This window comes from Sus scrofa, chromosome 13 (genome assembly GCF_000003025.6).
Source record: "Sus scrofa isolate TJ Tabasco breed Duroc chromosome 13, Sscrofa11.1, whole genome shotgun sequence".
Lineage (NCBI taxonomy): Eukaryota > Metazoa > Chordata > Mammalia > Artiodactyla > Suidae > Sus > Sus scrofa.
Window position 1 is genome coordinate 100440017 of NC_010455.5, and position 19838 is coordinate 100459854.

Sequence of the window (19838 nt, forward strand, 5' to 3'; positions counted from 1 at the left end):
TGCTGTGGCTGTGGTGTAGACTCCAGTTGCAGCTCTGATTTGACCCCCAGCCAAGTGTAGCCCTAAAATGGAAAAAACAATTAAAATTCACAGTAAACTATAACAAAAAGCTAACTTTCATATGCACCAAGTGTAGCCCTAAAATGGAAAAAACAATTAAAATTCACAGTAAACTATAACAAAAAGCTAATTTAGGGAATTTAAAAATCCCTAAGTAGATAGATTAATTTACTAACAGAAATAGGAACATGCCTATAGGATCTGCTTGAAAAATCATAATTATTTTCACACAAATGAACTACTTAGATTTAAATGTCAAGCATGTCTCCACAGAATCTGCAGGCTATGTAATTTATTAATCAAGTCAAGCCCTCCTTTTGTTATTTAATCTCCAGAGAGACCAGTATGATCCTTTCTCTTCTTTACTTAGGTATGGAAGAAATAGAAGTCATGCCTTTCATGAATATTTGCTGCTGTCATCAATGTAGTAATGTTGTGGTCAGGCTGGATTGGCTCTTAGGTTTGGAATTTTTTTACCTGGGCCGGGTTTGACTTTTAATTTTGGAGTCTTGTTCAACTTATCTGCAAGTTGTCTTTGCCATAGAGAAAAAGATTCATGTACAGAGGAAGTTATAATATATCCTAAAACCCTTTGTAATTTACAGTAAGAAATACTGTAAACTTACCTTCGTAATTACGCTAATGCACTGCCTTTGCTTTATAGCTCCTAAAGCCTTTTGAATTCATTTATTTCATTTTGGAACCTCATGCCTTAGGACTTTTGAACAGAATGATCTAATTTATTACTAAACTTTTTTTCCCTCTATTTATCAGGTAGAAAATACCAAAAAGTGCAAGAGACCATATCTTAGTTGCCAAAAATAACACACTAGTAACTGCCTTTCACATTTCCTTCCTTTCCTATGCATATGTACATAATTGAGATCATATTGTACATGCCATTTAAATGCCAAAGTTTCCATTTTTTCTTGGTTAAGATGGCAATCTATGACTTTTATAAAACCTTTGGAAAAGTTAAGGAAAACAGAAGTTCAAAGCAGAAAATGAAAGCCACATATAATTCGCTACTGTAATTAACCATTGTGAACATTTTGGTGTATTTCCTTCCAGTGTTTCATCTCTTTTTATTTATTTTTTGGCTGGGCCTGCAGCATGCATAAGTTCTGGAGCCAGGGGTCCCACCCGAGCCACAGCAGTGACCATGCCTAATCCTTAACCGCTAGGCCAACAGGGAACCCCTACTCCTTTTTATTTTTATTGTTTTCTAAACGTAATGGGATCACTCTAAAGTAGGAGTGCTTGGGGAGAGAGACACTGGCTGGGCTGGGAATCAGTCAGCCTCCACTCTAGTCCAGCAGACTGGAAGCTGCAGATCAGCACTCCTCTTTCTGGACAGGGGTAGCAAGTGTGAATATTTTCCTTTAAAGCTCACTGGTGTCCATTTTCTAAGCTGATTTGCGCATTCTTCTTTTTCCCCGACATCCTAAGGCCACAGACACCTGCCCATATTTCAACAAGTTATCTTTGATGCCTTCTGGAAGCCCATTCACTTCTGCTTATTGGGAAGTCTCCTGCCATTTCACCTTCTGCGATGACAGAGAAGGTGGTAGGAGGCCGCGAGTTCGAAACTTCAAAGGGAACTGCAAACCTGAACAGCAGAGTCAGAGCTCTCGCCAGCAGCAGGGCCTCCGGGGCTCCACTAGGACACTCTGTGTGTCTCCGTGGAAGGGTTGAGACCAGAGATGGCCTTTGTGGCTAAGTCCTAGCTCCTGGGGCGGCGGTAGGTCGAGGAGAGGCCAGTCCATCCGCGTTGCTCCTGAGGTATCATCAGAGCACACTTCCACGTGGCTCTGAGTCCTCATATCCTGCTGTTCTCGGGAGGTGTTTTCTCGTCGAGAGAGAGCTTTTGGGCCAGACGCTCGCTCTCCGCCTCTCAGCAGATCCAAGCAGGCCTCAGTTACAGAAAATCAAGGGACCGACCCTCTCCTCCTCCCTTTGCGAGCGTGGAGAAGTGCGTCCCTTCTCGCTTGCCTTATGCCTGGTGAGGCGGGGACCGCACTACCGTGCCGCCAGCCGGAGGGGGGGACGCTCACGTGCGGCCCTCTGCTTTCCAGCCGGTAGCAGTTGCTCCAGCGAAACCGCCGTTCAGACCGCCATGGTCAATATTATATTGTCCGGAGAGTTCGCACAGGAGGCAGAAACGACCATGCGTTCGAGCTCGGCCTCAAACGCGCCCCTTTCCGCCACCCCCCTCTCCCTTTGCCTGGACCGTCCGCAGCTGCTAGCGCGCCAGCAGCTGCCGAGCTGCCTCTGCTTTTGACAGCTCCACTAGAGCACCTCCGGGCCTTGAGTCTGGCTCAAGGGGCGGGACGGGGCGAGGCGGGGCGGGGCAAGCGCGCGCTGGGCGGGGCGAGCGCGAGCCGGAGCGCGAGGAGGGTGCGCGCGAGCTGAGCCGAGCTGAGCGGAGAGAAGCTGGGAGGTGCTGGGGAGAGGCAGGCAGAGCCCCGCCGGCCGCCTGCGGCTCCGCGCCGATCGTGCTGCGTCCCCGGGCTCCGCGTAACCCCACTTCTGCCCAGGCTCTAGCAAAACTTTTATTCTCTGGGGCTCCCCGGGGTGTGTGAAGGACTCGGAGCGATCGGCCCGCTCTGCGCTCCCCTGCAGCGGCGACCGAGGGGACGTGCATCCCTCGCCTGCTAGGCTCTCGCGTCCCGCACTTCCTCACCTGCCGATCGCTCCGCGGAGCGGTGAGGGCACCCGAGGAGGGGCCACGCGGGCGCCAGCACCCCAGAACTCCCCCGCCCACCGCGGCAGATCCGCTCGGCTCAACTTTAACTTGATCCTTCTCGTCCAGCCTCGGCACCCGCGACTGCTGCTGCCACCGCCGGCGTCTTGGCCGCCGCCGCCTCACAAAGGGAGGCGGCGCGGGCGGCGGGCACAGGCGCGGGTGCGCTGGGCACGAGCCTCCGGGCAGCCGAGGCCGGGAGACAAAAGGGAAACTGCCTTGTTCGCCTTGCCGGCTCCGAGCTGCCTGCTTATCTGCCTCCTGCTCCCCCCACCCCACTTTGCTACTGCTCCGCCTCCCTCCCCTCAGGCTGTCCCCGCAGTGCTCCGGGACCCAGCGAGCCTTCGGGGCGTGCGTCGCTGCTGGTGGTTGGGGCTCTAGCGATAATAAATGATAGAGGATACAATGACTTTGCTGTCTCTACTGGGTCGCATCATGCGCTACTTCTTGCTGAGACCCGAGACGCTCTTCCTGCTGTGCATCAGCTTGGCGCTGTGGAGTTACTTCTTCCACACGGACGAGGTGAAGACCATCGTCAAGTCCAGCCGGGACGCCGTGAAGATGGTGAAGGGCAAGGTGGCAGAAATCATGCAGAATGACCGACTGGGGGGACTCGACGTGCTGGAGGCCGAATTTTCCAAGACCTGGGAGTTCAAGAGCCATAACGTGGCTGTATATTCCATCCAGGGCAGGAGAGACCACATGGAGGACCGCTTCGAAGTTCTTACGGACCTAGCCAACAAGACGCACCCGTCCATCTTCGGGATCTTCGACGGTCACGGGGGCGAGGTAGGAGTTCTCTGAGGATTTGAATGTGTGTGCGTGTGTGTGTGCGTGTGTAGACAACAGGAGAGTTGTGTGCACAGCGGGGTAGGACCTGAGTGCGAGGGGTGTGGTAATGACCTGGTGGCAGGCTGGACAAAGCCACTAGTTCCGAATGTGGCGAAGTTGCCAAAAATACTGCTTGACCCAGACTTTTTGTACTGAGGGTCATTCATAACCCATTTCTTGCCTCATAATTTATGAGGTTTCCCAAGGCCGGAACCCCGCAAATGACTGTGCTAGTTTTGCTGGGAGAGTTGATGGTTTCTACAGTAAACTTTGGCCCTGGGCCTCAGCGCCCCTGTTGTGGGCGCTGAGGCCGAGCTAGGCACAAAGCAGGAAGAAAGTATCTTCGTTTCTCATCAGGGAAAAGGCAAAATCTGCAAAGCCGAGTCAGCGAGGGTTCAGTGAGGATGAAGGAAGCCGTGACTCCTTCCCATCGCTTTGGCTCTGAGGAGGAATCCAAGGAGCAGCTCTGCGCGTCTTCCCAATTCCATTAACTTTTTTGACAGCAGAGCTTCACTGGCTGCCTGCCTTTAGCCGATCGAGGTGCGGGACCAAGATGCCTCTGGCCTTTGCAGAGGTGGCAGTGCCCGCAGAGGCAGCGGTGCCCAGATCTCGCCCCGCGACCTGCCCAGCGTGGGACGCAGATATCTCCCTGCTTTAAATTCCTTTGTTTGACGTTCATGTGGGAGCAAGAGCTGATGTTAGAGGCCGGTTCAGGTCCCTCTCCTACATTTCTGCGGCACTCTGATTGCTCTCCCGGGCTCAGATTTCCTGGAGGTCGGGGCGAAAATTGACTTTGGTCCTTGGGCATCGGCGCAGGATAAGTGAGTGGCAAATGTGGCTCCAGCACTGTGTTCCAAAGAGCATTAAGCCGGCCACCCCATCTCTAAATTTGACAGTTTGGAAGAGTTTCATTGTTGCATTTACCGCCCCCCCCCCCATACTTAATTGCTCATATCCTGGCTTTCCCCTTTGCCACCCCTTCTTCTTCATTCTACCCCCACCCGCCTGGCCGGGCACCAACCATACTCCCATCCAACTTTCCCCCAGTTCTCTATTTGGAGCCTCTGGTCTCTGGGTGGGCTGTAGGGGAGGTCATTCTCTTTGAAGCTTGTTCTTTGGCCTTTGTTTTGGGTGAAAACAATTGGTTATTTTAACTGCATTTTCTCTTTGATACAAAGTCACATCATCCACCACTCTGCTAGTCTTTCCAACATACTCTACCTACCTGCCTGGTAGAACCAACTCTGCTAGGAATGACAAACTTAGTTGGAAAATTTATTTCATAGAGCTGAAATCAGTTTTTCTTATTTTCCATCCACCCTAGCCCTTTCTGTGTTGTGTGTTTCAAAATGAAGTTTTCTCACTGATTGTAATTTTGTAGCCTCCCTTGTAGTGTGGAGTTCCTTCCTTTCCCCTTGTGTAGGCAGAAGATGTGAAGTAGAGGAAAGGGATGCTGTGTATTTGGGTGAAAACACATTTGCAAGACAAGGTTACCAGCATGACTGTTTCTTGGTTTGAGTCAGAATGTCTATATTTTCATTTTATGTGCCTCAACTGTAGTAAATTTCGTAATGCTTATATTTATTATATACTTTTATATTAAAATTGTTGGCAGACAATAATCTGCTTCTTGTCTTACAAAGCATAGTTTTATTCTTAATTTAAAGGCCTGGATACAGTATTAATGCGAAACTCAGGGTTGTGTTGTCTGGGTGTGCTGTATTGGCATGTTTTGAACCTGCACGTGTAAGTGAATGGGTATTTTAAATTTTCTTCTATGTTGATATTCTAAAACCTAAATATTTGAAGGCTCCAACAGATTTCAGGTTGAAAAATTTCCACTCCTATCTTCTGGTAAATGTACCATTTTGAAAAGAGACATGCTTTTTTTAAACCAGAAGTATTTTACATGTATAGGGCTTTTCATTGAAATTTTAAATAATAAAGGAGAAGATCATCATTGTTAGTCAACCTGTGAAATACTGTGTCCTACATTACAAAACTTGATATTTGCAAAATAATTAATATCATCAGTACCCTGAAAAATAGAATAATTGTTCTGTGTATAACATCATATAGTATGTAGCCCATTCATTCATTGGCTTTGTTTTAGGGCAAAATAAGGAGTTATAAAAAGGAGCTATTTAATTGCTATTGGGAACGTGATTGCAAATAGTCTTAGGTAATTTCTCTCTTGCATTTTCTCTCATTGAAAGAAAATCTCACCATCTAATTCTTATCTTTTGTGTTATTTAGCTCCTTTAATATTCACCAGAGGAGGGTGCCACTGTTTGATTTGTTGTAGATGGTAGTTATCTTCTTTCAGAAAAGAAGCTTTTCCAACTCTCTATTTTGTATATTGTCTGTAACATGGTACCGAAGATAAATTGAGTTTAATTTTATTTCTCATAATTCAGACTAATAAGATAGGCTGTTAAATAACAAGGCCATCTACAATAGTAGTGCTTTTTAGATACAGAAAGAACCTAAGCCACCTTATATATCCATTTCATCCTATTTTTAAAACATGTTTATTGATGGCAGGAGAAGTTGCGACCTTCCTCAGGCTACATGGTTAGTTCAATGACTTCAGTTCAGTGCTCTTTATATTAAACCAGTGGACAAGTTAGTTTGCATATTTACCTGGGTAAATGGCACACTAGAGGTACAAAGGTGAATGAGACATGATTTCCATCCTCAGAAAGTTTCAGTGTGATGAGAGCTATAGACCTGTGTACCAGAAATTATAGTCTCGGTGTGCTTAGGGTGTTATTGGAACACTGAGGAGAGTCCTTTAAATCAAACTGGGAGGTGGGAGGCCCTGGGAAAGACACCTTCAAGGCATCGTTTACTGCAAAGTTAAAAGTGTAGGCTTTGAATCTGTGCTCTGCCTTATACTAGCTGTGACCTTGGGCAAGTTGCTTAAGCAACTTTATCTGTGAGTTTTTCTTTTTTCTTTTTTCTTCTTTTTAGGGCCCCACCCATGACATATGAAAGTTCCCAGGCTAGGGGTCTAATTGAAGCTGCCGACCTGTGCCACAGCCACAGCAATGTGGGATCTGAGCTGTGTCTGCTACCTACACCACAGCTCGCAGCAACGCCAGATCCCCAACCCACTGAGCGAGGGCAGGGATCCAACTCACTTCCTCATAGATATTAGTTGGATTTGTTTCTGCTGCGCCACAACAAGAACTCCCTATTTGGAAAGTACGAATAATTCATCCAAGAATCACCTTCATCAGTTGTGTAATACCCTATCTAGAGAAATACTTGATGAAAAGAAGGATGAAGAAAAAGAAAGCTTTCAAGATCAAGAAGTCTACAGTATCGGGGTAACAGAATCCAAGAGATCCTACATGTGAAAGCTGCAGCTTTGATAACTAGAAAGGTTGTATTTGGGACACAGATAATTCATTAGGTATCCACCAAACTATTACTATTTGTTCTGACTTTTGGTGAACTGATTATTAATTTAGGATCCCAGATATTCTATCTTTGGGGAATCAGCATCCTGGCTTTTGGTGCAAATGTTCTGATTAGTGAAAAGGAGTATTATGTACGATTAATTAATAAATTGGTATTCTGATTTGTACTTCAGCTTCTTATACATTGGGTTAGCACAAGTTAGTTCTCTTGAGTCTGTTCAACTGTGGGGTTTTTTTTGTTTGTTTTTCGTTTTTGTTTTTTTGTTTTTGCTTTTTAGGGCCACACCTGTGGCATATGGAGGTTCCTAAGCTAGGGGTCTAATCAGAGCTACAGCTGCTGGCCTACGCTGCAGCCATAGCAATGCCAGATCCTTAACCCACTGAGCAAGGCTGGTGATTGCACCCACAGCCTCATGGTTTCTAGTCAGATTAGTTTGCACTGGGCCATGTTTCTTTCTTTCTTTCTTTCTTTCTTTCTTTCTTTCTTTTTTTTTTTTTTTTTTTTTTTTTTTTTTTTTGTTGTTGTTGTAATGGCCACACTCATGGCATATTGAAGTTCTTGGGCTAGGCAAGGGATTGAATCCAAGTTGCAACTGCTCCCTACACGGCAGCTGTGGCAGTGCTGGATCCTTTAACCCACTGTGCTGTGCCAGGAACAAACTCCCACCTCTGCAGTGACTCAAGTTGCTGCAGTCAGGTTCTGAAGCCATTGTGCCATAGTGGAAACTCCTCAATTGTGTATTTTTGACAAAGCTGTATCTTTGTACTTATTGCTGAGGACTCGGGATGGCTGTGACTTCTAGATGGATATTTTAAGGAGCCATATCGCACAGGTTCTATTGGCTAACTTCCTCACTTGATGCCCTTGGGCCCTCCAGACATTGGAACCAGCATACTATGAGTGGATGGTCGATTTTGTGTGTGTGTGTGTGTAAATCTATGGCAGTGATTGTTTTGCTGTATAACACAAATTAAAACAACAAAAAGGAAAAAAAAAGCTCAGATCGTATCAACTAATGTGGAATAGTTGAATTGTAAAATATTGTTTATCTAGGAAAATTATTTTTGGTGCTTATCTTTAATTTTTATCCATGGGCAAAAGGTGTTTTTGTTTTTTAAACTTTTTGTATTAGCTAGAATCAATATTACCAATCCTCTGAGGCACCTTTGTCAATGTTCACAGCTAAAACCTATTTAGAAGAGCAATTGTTATGGCTCTACATGCTTATGGGCATTACTGCATTAAAGGTTGTATATCATTGTATCATACAGCTGACACACAGGTTGGCCAGTGGTTTAAGCTTAGTGTTCCACACGTCACATCAGAGAGAAGCTGTACTCAGATGCTTGTCAGGGGCTATAGTCATGAGACTTAGCACTTCTCAGAAGCTCAGAAGAAAAACTACTTATGGAGGGTTGCCTGAAGGATATATACAGCCCAGTTCTTTAGATCAATGGTTCTTAACTTTTCTTGAGTCATTCTTCTCTTTGAGGATGTTATGAAACTACAGACATATCCCCCCAAAAAATGGACATGAGCATCAAGTTTTGTTTATAATTCCAAAGAGAAGTGGATGCCTGAAGCCACTGGATTTTAGGTTAGCCTAGGTAGAATAAAATCTGTTTCTGATAAATCTAGACCTGCAGGGAGCTGTGTACGTGGACCGCACCTTGCCCTGATCACTTTCTCTCTGTCATTTTGCATTGACTTGTGTGCTGGTGTTTGCCTGTGAGGGTTGTTAATGAGGGATGATCTTCCAAGGCTCTCTGACCAATGCAATTGCAGGGATGTCCTTTAGGTCTTTTATTTGTTACATTATATAGTATCCTCTTTAGGAGGACTGGGAGTTCTCCCAAAGCTTTTTGTTTTTATCTTAAGGGTGCTGAATCATATAACTGATTGGATCATCCTATGTTTGTTGGATGCTAGAAGGGTAAGAGCCAAACCTCTGACCTACCTATACCAAGTGCTCAGAATTTTATTAATTTGGTACATGAACTTCACTCCCAGGACAGCTTATCTTTCCTACATTTAGTTTTCTTTTGTCCCATTTTTCTCTTTTCTTAAATTTGTCATTTTATCTTGTGGTGTGTATATTTATGTAAGTTTCACTGGATCCTTTCTGAAATAAGATATGCTAGTTCCAAATAAATAAATTATAAGTAGCACAATGAATGATCTGCTTTCCAGACATTACAGCTGCTGTTAGCAAATGTTGGGACTCCCACATTACTGATATACAAGAGGCCTGTGGATTTATTGTGGACAAATGCCTTATGGTTTAAGAGAAAATTCAGGTTATTTTGGTTTAAAATGGTACATTAACATTTCTGTTCCCCCCCCCAATGGTACATTAACATATTTTCCCTTTAATAACCAACCTTGTCCTATGCTTAGCAACTGTTTGTAGGTGAATGTGGGATCCTGACTTCTGACCTTCGTGTATCTTCTGAACTGATTGTTTAGAAATTCAGTTTAATTAACCCAACATTTTCTGTATAGTCTGCGGCATGTGGCAAACAGTATTATGATTTCTGTGATGCCCAGGAGGAATTAGTACAGTCTCTGCCCTCCGGGAACATTCCATCTACTTGAAGAGATGAGTTTTTGTTATTGTTTTTTTAAAGTGGAACTATAAGATGCAGTTGGACCACCAAAAAGAGTGATGGCCTGACTGAGGGTGCTTGGGGGATCTTGGATAATTTTGAAGAGGAACTGACATTTGACTATATCCTAGTATTTTAGCAGACAGAGATTTGGTGGAGGGAGGATGAAATGATGACATTACAGGTAGAAGAAGTGTGAAAATGAAATAGAGGAAGTAAAATGCAGGCACAGTTGGAAAAACTAAAGGTAGCTCCATTTATTTAGAGCAGGCTTTCCCCATCTGCTGTTATCTAGAAGCCCACTCATTTTCTTCCATATTTAAGTACCTTCTGTTTTATGATATACTTTATATTGTTTTTTAGATCATGTATTTTTTTAAAGTTACGTATATTTGTTTAAAAAAGAAACTTCATATCTGCGCTGTGAGAGGAAAATCCATAAAATGAAATTCTTGGCCTCCAGCTTGCTAATAAGCTGTGTCCATCTTGATGGACTGGGGTGATTCTTAAAAGGTTCTTCTCCTAGATTCTGGTTGCCTCTAGAGTCCCTCTGTCCCCTGCCCCTTGCTCTTTATGAGCACAAAGGTAGCTTTTAACATTGAATTGTTGGCCATAATTTGAAGTGAGGCAGGCTGCTTGCTCCTTTTGCAGGTAGAAGGGACCTCTGGTGATGCCACCCTTTGAGGAATCCTGGTTTGGAACAGCTTTTCACTGTGACTCTTGTGACAGATATGATTTCATGTGTGATGCACACGTAGAGTTCTGAGCAGTTCCTAATGTTCTGGCATAAGTTCTTTCCCCATTTCTTTCTTTCTTTTTTTTTTTTCCATCCCCATTTCTAATGCAGGTAAATGAGAAGACATTATAGTAATAAACCAGAATGCTTTCTAGCTTAGTTTAAAAAGTAAATAATTCATAGGTTTTGGTACTTGAGCCATTATTGGTCACAGATTGTGGCTACTTACAATGACGAGCACAATAAGTGTACCGGGACCGATACTTGAGGAGCCTTGCCTGAAGTTTGCTTACAGTACACACTGGTGAAGAGTTGAAGATGCTGCTGGAACTGTTGTCAGCCCTCAGACTGAAAGCCATGCTGAGGAGTCAGGCCATGTGCTACAGATAATGGAGAACACTGGATATTTTTGAGCAAAGGAATGGCTTTTATATCCATGCTTTTGAGGTCCTGTTCCCCTAATCTGTATAGAAGATTGATGTGGATGAGCAAGATACGGAAGGGGGTGTGTGTGTGAGTGTGTCAGTTGGGAAGCTTGGGCCAGAGCAGTGAAAAAAAAAACTCAGGGATGTGGGCTATTGCTGAAAGAGGGGAAAAGATGTACTGGAGACCCTCTGAAGTAGTAAGATTGCTATTGGGGCTCCCAGTGTGACACCATCAACATGGAAGAGGGCAGCTGATGAAAGAGGAAATTTGGGTAATAGTGAGAATAGTCTGAGTTTGGCTATACATTTGTTTCCCTTTTTCCCTTATGTTTAGACATTTTCTAGGGTTCATAAGATGTTCATTTAGCTTCCAAATTTGTGAAATATTATTTGTTATACCTTATCTAAAGGTATGGACACATTTTAAAACAATGAAAATATGCATTATGTATAATATCTGGTTTATTCCAATGGAAAGGCATTTATTACTATTTTACTATATTACCAGGAATAATTTAGGTTTTGTTGCTAGGTATATCTTTTCCAAGACTAAAAAACTGCACAATATCTTCATGTCACTTAATTGATTGTCTTTCTCTGACACTGATTTTAAAATAAAAAATATGTATAGTGTTCAGTATCAGATGAAAATATTTCCCAGGCTCTGTCCAGTTTAAATATAGGCACATATATCATTAGGGACTAAGTTTTTTTGAAAGTATTATTTTAATTTTGAGTATTAACATTTGAAGCATTTGTTTTATTCCTATTTTCTGTTTTGATCTTGAACTACTTCAGTAATATATTTTGGGGGCTAAGTTTTTATTACTATTTTTTTTTATTTTTTTAAATTTTTTTATTTTTATTTTTTTTTTTGTCTTTTTTGCTATTTCTTGGGCTGCTCCCGCGGCATATGGAGGTTCCCAGGCTAGGGGTCTAATCGGAGCTGTAGCCACTGGCCTACGCCAGAGCCACAGCAACGCGGGATCCGAGCCGCGTCTGCAACCTACACCACAGCTCACGGCAATGCCGGATCGTTAACCCACTGAGCAAGGGCAGGGACCGAACCCGCAACCTCATGGTTCCTAGTCAGATTCGTTAACCACTGCGCCACCACGGGAACTCCTTATTACTATTTTAATAATTCTGTTTAATAAATATTTAAAAAGTCTGCAGCAAATTAAACATATTTAGAAATATACTAATTTTAAAATTAGAAAAGTATTCTCACTATATGATAGTATAGAAAAGAAAAAAAAATCACTCCAAATTTCATTATCCTGTCACATCCACTGTTATGATTTTGGTGTATTATTTGCTAATCTTTTTTATGTGTATTTAAAATATAATAATTTTACATTGTTATAATGTTATATATATGGTTTTAAATCTTGACTTTTTTTCATTGTGTATAATTCTATAAACCCATATTTATTTTGTCTCGTAATTCTTTATTATATCTCTAATATATTTTTTATGATGGAGTAATATTTTACTGAGTGGATATTTGATAAATTACTCATTTGCTTCCTTATTGGTATACATTTAGGTTCCTCTAACTTTTTATCATTATAAATAACATTGTAATAAGTGTTTTTGAGGTTTTACTCTATTTTGGATTATTTCTCCAGGGTAGATTTCCAGAAGTGGGATTTCTAGATCAGAGGAGAAGTAAAAAACCCACTATTATTGATAATAATACCTGCTGTGACAGTGATCGAATATGGAAAATATGTCAGGGAGTTCCTGTGATGGCTCAGCGGTAATGAACCTGACTAATATCCATGAGGACTCGGGTTCAATCTCTGGCCTCATTCAGTGGGTTAAGGACCCAGCATTGCCTTGAATGTGGTGTAGGTCACAGATGTGGCTCAGATCTGGCATGGCTGTGGCTGTGGTGTAGGCCAGCAACTGCCGCTCCCATTCAACCCCTAGCCTGGGAGCTTAGGTGTGCTGTGGGTGTGGCCCTAAAAAGACCAAAAAAAAAAAAAAAAAAAAAAAAAAAGCCAGATAGTGTTTAAAGTGCTTTATATTATCTACTTTTAATTATCACAACAATTTTTATGTTAGGTGCTATGTTAGTCACATTTTACATCTGTAGAAATTAAGGCACTGAGAGGTTAAGTAATTTACCCAATGACTGTCCACACCTTATAGGTGGTGAAACCAGGATTTGAAACTGGGATTCAGACTTAGAGCTATTTACCTCCAAAGCCTGTGCTATCATTTTCTGGTTGAAGCTCTACACATTTCATAATTTGGTCAATAAAGTACAGATAGTGTTGTTAAGTGGATGCTGCCTGCTCTGTGAGTGTTGGTCAGTGAGACAGAGTTTCTTCTTTGATGGCTTTGTCCCTGTGTCCTTGTGATATGTTGCACTTAAAAATTCTATGCTGGAAACTTTGGTAGGTAGATCTTATAATGACCTGAGAAAGTCCTGAAGTTAAAAAAAAATTGGTGTCAAAAGTTAGAGCAAGTGGTGATTCTCACTTAAATAGCCGTTCTGATCCATTCTCCTTTGTTGGCAGAATCTCTCTTCTGCTATGGAGAATCTCTAACATTTTTGCCTGCTGGCTCGTGAAAGGCTTGCGTAGACGTTACGGTGGCATTGACATAACCTTTCTCAATACACAGTAATGATTTATGTTTTATATTTTGGGTCTTTTTTCTTTTTCTTTTTTTTCTTTTTCTTTTTTTTTTTTGGTCTTTTAGGCATATGGAGATTCCCAGGCTAGGGGTCCAATTGGAGCCACAGCTGCAGGCCTACGCCACAGACACAGCAACATCAGATCCGAGCTGCATCTGCAAGCTACGGCACAGCTCATGTTCACAGCAACACTGGGTCCTTAACTCACTGAGTGAGGCCAGGGATTGAACCCTTGTCCTCATGGTTGCTAGTCGGGTTTGCTAACCACTAAGCCACAACAGGAGCTCCCTGTTTTATTTTATTTTATTTTAAAGTACCAGAGGCTTAACTTTAGGATAAGTATGTAGGGGTATGTGTGTGTTTGCATAATTCTCTTTGCACTGAAACGAAGCACTTTCTTTTTATTTGCTTTTTTTTTTAGAGGACCAAACTAATTTCCTAATATGTAAATAATTATTAATTTTAAATAGCAAAATATTATTTTCTTGGTTGTGTATAATACTGAGTTGGTATGTTTAGTTTGAGTAAATGCTGAGTCTTGTGTTTTCATTCCAGAAGGCTACTTGAGACTTTGTTCTTATTCAACCTTAAGTCAAATCCAGGCTTTGATGATGGCTAGTTATAATGTAAGGCTGTTTTTAATGTAAGTCTCCAAAGGCAGAGCTTAAGTAAACAAGGGAAGCTATCATTTTAAAAATAGTTAATGGGGAGTTCCCGTAGTGGCACAGTGGTTAACGAATCTGACTAGGAACCATGAGGTTGCAGGTTCGATCCCTGGCCTCGCTCAGTGGGTTAATGATCTGGCGTTGCCCTGAGCTCTGGTGTAGGTTGCAGACGCGGCTTGGATCCTGCGTTGCTGTGGCTTTGGCGTAGGCCGGCGGCTACAGCTCCGATTAGACCCCTAGCCTGGGAACCTCCATATGCCGCGGGAGCGGCCCAAGAAATAGCAAAAAAAAAAAAAAGAAAAAAGTAAAAAAAAAAAAAAAATAAATAAAAAATAAAAATAGTTAATGGCACTGTAATACCCTCATAGCTTTCTTTTATACTTATAGGCCCTCCTTTGAAACATACAAAGTGGAGTTCCCAAAGCGGAAGTGAATCCGACTAGGAACCATGAGGCTGCCAGTTCGATCCCTGCCCTCACTCAGTGGGTTAAGGATCCGGTGTTGCTGTGAACATGTGAGCTGTGGTGTAGGCTGCAGATGCCGCTTGGATCTGATGTTGCTGTGGCTGTGGCATAGGCTGGCAGCTGTAGCTCCAACTGGATAGACCCCTAGCCTGGGAACCTCTATATGCTGCGTGTGAGGCCCTAAAAATCAAAAAAAAAAAAAAAGGACGAAACAAAGCATTTAAAGTAAATATTCACATAGAGAAAAATTATGCATTCTGAAAATTGATATCCTTTCAATAAAGTTGAAGTCTGTGCTATGAAAAGCTGTACTTAAAAAGTGGAGATACAGTACTTTACATCTGACAACTAAATCTATTTAAAAAATCCCTTTTTCTTTTCTTTTTACGGCTACACCTGCGGCATATGAAAGTTCTGGTCTAGGGGTCAAATCAGAGCTGCAGCTGCCGGCCTACACCATAGGGATCTGAGCTGCATCTGTGACCTATATTGCAGCTGGTGGCAATGCCAGATCCTAACCGACTGAGCAAGGCCAAGGATCAAACCCACATCCTCACAGATACTAGTCTGGGTTCTTTACCCGCTGAGCCACAACGGGAACTCCTGTAAAAATCTTGATTACTTGATCTCTCTGGACATTTTTTTTCCCCCTTTCTGTGTTTAGTGAGAATGGGGCCCAATTTAATGAAACTTTAGGTGCCTCCAGCTTTTCTAGAATGAGAGAACGCTTTGACAATTGAGTCTTAAGAGTGAGATTTTCTTTTCATCCATTTCTAGAAGACAAGGGAGTTCCGTTTAATGCTGGTCATGGGCCACTCAGAGGTTGGGATCATTGCATATAATTGTGTGAGATGTATATTGTACAAAGATACCAGACACCATTTAGAGAGACACCATTTTCTAATGTGTACAAAAGAACTGTCTGCTCCCTAAGCTAGGCATCTCTGGGCCTGTAATCACTTGGGAAGGGTGCCTTTTTCTAATTTGTGCAAAAGTGAAAGTCACCATGGCAATGGACTGTATTTGTGAGCTTTACTTTCTTTACCATACCATCCATCATTGTTACCCTCCTAGTTCTGCTCCTTTGTGAACAGCTGACAGATAATCTGTGTCTTAGTTGCTAAGCCAAAGACCAGTTACCCATTGCACATTATGTCAGCAAACCTTATGACTTCCCTGGAGAAGTGAACACTTACTTGCATTTGCTTTTCAGTGTTTTCGGTCAATATAAATGTGAGTGGGGATTTAATGCACTGTAGCAATAAATCTTAAATGTTTCAAATGGTATTTTTTTTTTTTTTTTTTTTTTTTTTTTGTCTTTTTGCCTTTGCTAGGGCTGCTTCTGTGGCATATGGAGATTCCCAGGCTAGGGGTCGAATCGGAGCTGTAGCCACCAGCCTATGCCACAACCACAGCAACACCAGATCCGAGCCGTGTCTGCAACCTACACCACAGCTCATGGCAACGCTGGATCCTTAACCCACTGAGCAAGGCCAGGGATTGAACCCGAAGCCTCATGGTTCCTAGTTGGATTTGTTAACCACTGAGCCACAACGGGAACTCCTCAAATGGTATTTTTTAAAATGATTTTTATTTTTTCCATTATAGCTGGTTTACAGTGTTCTGTCAATTTTCCACTGTATAGCAAGTGATCCAGTCACACTTTTTCTCACATCATTGTCCTCCATCATGTTCCATCATAAGTGACCAGATATAGTTCCCAGTGCTATATAGCAGGATCTCATTGCTTATCCATTCCAAAGGCAATAGTTTGCGTCTATTAACCCCAGATTCCCAGTCTATCCCACTTCCTCTTCCTCCCCCTTGGCAACCACAAGTCTGTTCTCCAAGTCCCTGAGTTTCTTTTCTGTGGAAAGGTTCACCAAATGGTATTTTTAATAGGACAGTCTATATTCAGCACTACTTTTGTACGGTAAAATTTTAAATCTAAAAACATTGAAAAATTTTTATTCTCTTAGTTATAGAATTGCTATAGGGCAGAAACTGTTTTATTCTGATAAGTATATACCATTTCTTTTTGATCTAGTAAGTGCTTTCATTTTTTTAAAATTAAATAAATTAACTCTTGGTTATATTACTCACTAGATATTTTCTGGCCAAACAAGTTTCTTAACTGACACTGTCAGGATTTTATGGAAATTGAGACAAAATAGGATTTTGATCATACTGTTTGCTTTTTTTGGCCACTCCCATGGCATGCAGTACTTCCTGGGCCAGGATTGAAGCTGTGACAATCCTGGGCCAGGACTGAAGCTATGACAATGCTGAATCCTTAATTGCTAGGCCACCAGGGAACTCCCTGTTTGCCTTTTTGATCCCTAGTATGAGGTGAATTTGCTGTAAGAACTGATTTGCATAGATATATGATAAATATAACTGTCCCAGAATTTGGGATTAAGAAGTTTTTACTTCTCTTTTATTTTAACACTTAGATGTTTTTCTAAATTTGTATTTAGCAAGAAGATAAATTTTCTCTTTAGATCTGGCAGGGATCTTGAATTGTCATATAATCCAAATATAGTGCCTAAGGCTTCACAGCTACATGAATAATCTATTTTTAAAGACTTTCTTCGAGGAGATTCCACATTGTCCTTGGGGAATTTTTTCTTAATCCTCGCTCAGCAAAATCATCTTTATATGTGACTTGAGTCCCTTTGGTTTAAGCATATATCTTTTAGTCTGGCCTCAACAGGGATAAATTAGGATTAGGTTGTTACCATTTGTAAATCAGTACGACTATGGTAATCAAAAATCTCCTCTCCCCCATATTAAATAGGTACATCAAATTTATGGGAGAAGCAGTTATCTAAAAAAAGAAGATACAAGGTAATTTCTGCCAAAGACAGAATAGTTCCCAGATGATCAATAATACCTTTTCTTTGTAAAGAGCTAGTTTGGCAATAAAGGAAATGTGCTCTTCCAGTTTTATAGGTTGGCTGGTTTTATCATTTATGTTCTTTGTCAGTAGCTTATGCTATAGCTGGAGTAAATGTGAGCTGCATATCTAGCTGGTGCATTATTTGGAAGTTTTTGGTTGCAAGTGACGGAATATTCAAGTGGAAGCAGCTTACGCATCAGGGACATTTATTGTCTCATGTAACAGAAGGCCTGGAGGTAGGTGTTTCCAAGGTTGGTTGATTCAGCAGCTCGGTGACTTCAAGTCTTTATGTAACTACCTCCAGGGACATGAAAAAGAAACTGTAGCTGTCATGTGTTCTTAAAGCTTGAGGAAACACTTCCTAGAAAGTACCCCTCACATCTCCTAGGCTAGAATTGTGTACATGTCTAAACCAATGGTTTGGCTATGGGAATACTGTCACAATGGTGATGAACTCTGACCCAACATAATTCACTCTGGGTCTAGGGAGGAGCCCAGCCTGAGAGAGTCATGGAGGTCATGACAGCTTAGGAAGGTGAACAAGCCCAGAGTTTTGTTAGTTAGAGGAAAGGAAGTGGCAATGGTTGTCGAGTGGGCCATAGAGATTGGCAGGGGGTTCATAAAAAGTAGCCTGAAACATTTGTCCACTGCAAAGTATTTAAAACTGACATGGGGGGAAATTTAGCCATAGAAAATGGTAAAACCATCTTGTTTTGGATTGGCTTTGGGTGACTTTGCCTGGGAGTTGAGATATAAATTTGGTATTTTAGGGTCTAGGAAGTTTTGAGAATTTGTTAGTAGGTAGTTTTCTACTTTTCAGCCTTTCTGTTCTGTGTAAAGTAATAATGGGGTGAGGAGGGTGCTGCATGTTTAGAGAACAACAGGTGGGTTTTTTTTTTCATCTAATATATGACTGTGGCTTTTGTATAGTTAATGCTGTTGGTAAATGTGGAAGTAACACGGCAGTTCTTTTGTTGGCTATGCGTTTCTATTTTACTGTCTTGTTTTAGAAAACGAATTTGTTGGTAAACTTAGTAGGAATTTTGTCCCTTAAATGTTAAGTATAATAAGTTTTATTATTTTATTTAAAAATATTTGAATCTGCTCCAGGCCAAAGAGAAGAGATTTCTGGAAAGTTCAATATTTTTGTGCACATTTTGGAAGGGGGACATCATGGCAGTGGTCTAGGCTATGGGGACAAGGCAGGGCCTTAAAGTCTTCAGATTTCACTGTAGGCCAGATGCGTGCACTTGGAGTAAATTCTGTGTATGCGGATAGAGTGCCCATCCTACTGCTGCTATAATTTGGTAACAGTGAGGGTATCTTTTTGTTGTTTTCCTGACTGATTATTGCCAGCCTATGGAAGTACTTACTGACTAAACTTCCCATTTAGTTTTAATAGTTTTTCTGATATTCACTCTCTACTTTTTTTCCATAAAGATATACAATCACATTGTCTACAGATAACATAGTTGTGTTTCCTACTCTCTAAATAGTTAATGCTTTTTCTATCCTGCCTCAAGGCATTAGTTAGAACAGAACAATGTTCTGTAATACTCATGTTTTTGTATTTGAGATTATTTAAAAAGTTTGAGATTAGGGAAATGTGAAATGGCTTCAGTTTATGGATAGCAGGGCTGAAGTTTCTCTTTTGTTGTTTTTTGTTTGTTTTTGGCTGTGCCCCCAAACAAAACATGCTTAAGTTCCTGAGCCAGGAATCAAACCTGTACCACAGTAGTGACCCAAGCCACAGCAGTGACAACGCCAGATCCTTAATTGCTAGGCCACCAGAGAACTCCAGGGCTAAAGTTTCTTTACTCATGTAATGAAAGATGAAAACCCATGGTAAAGTAAGAGCCAAAGAAGAAAGGATATTCTAGGGATAGTAATATAGAGACTGAACAGTCACAAGAATGGACTAGAACTTAGTGTAAATATGATGCTGAAAACAAGAGTATATAGCTTACATGAAGGAAAGAACTCTGTCCTTTCTTCCTTGGGGAAAGATTGTCATCACTAGGTCCATCTCATGGAAATGTCCTAGGAAGCATTAGTCTAAACAGTAGTACAATGTGTAATATGCCTGATACTGATTCTTCTAGGGAAGTGAGATACACATAGGAGTTCCTCCTCCTGGTCCCAGAGGAGTGGGAGATCTGGAGCCATCTTCCCCTTGCATCTCTGGCAGTTTTGGTGAAGGTTCTTCTTTTTTTTCCCTGTGGGATTTCAAGAAGATTCTAGCCCTGATTTCTACTACCTCTCTTGTAAGAGAACTGCAGCTGGTTGTGGAAGAATCTCATACTGATTGGGGTTAGGTCCTCTGAGTAAAAAGACAA

General features: G+C 41.8%; 1 protein-coding gene across 1 annotated transcript in view; it reads left to right on the forward strand.

The window, feature by feature from the left end:
* The window catches only part of PPM1L (protein phosphatase, Mg2+/Mn2+ dependent 1L), a 317524-nt gene continuing 300114 nt past the window's right edge, over positions 2429-19838 (forward strand). Inside the window, exon 1 of the mRNA XM_021069737.1 lies at positions 2429-3592. Within this exon, the coding sequence (XP_020925396.1) occupies positions 3194-3592 (399 nt within the window). The 5' untranslated portion in view covers positions 2429-3193. The remainder of the gene's footprint in view (positions 3593-19838) is intronic.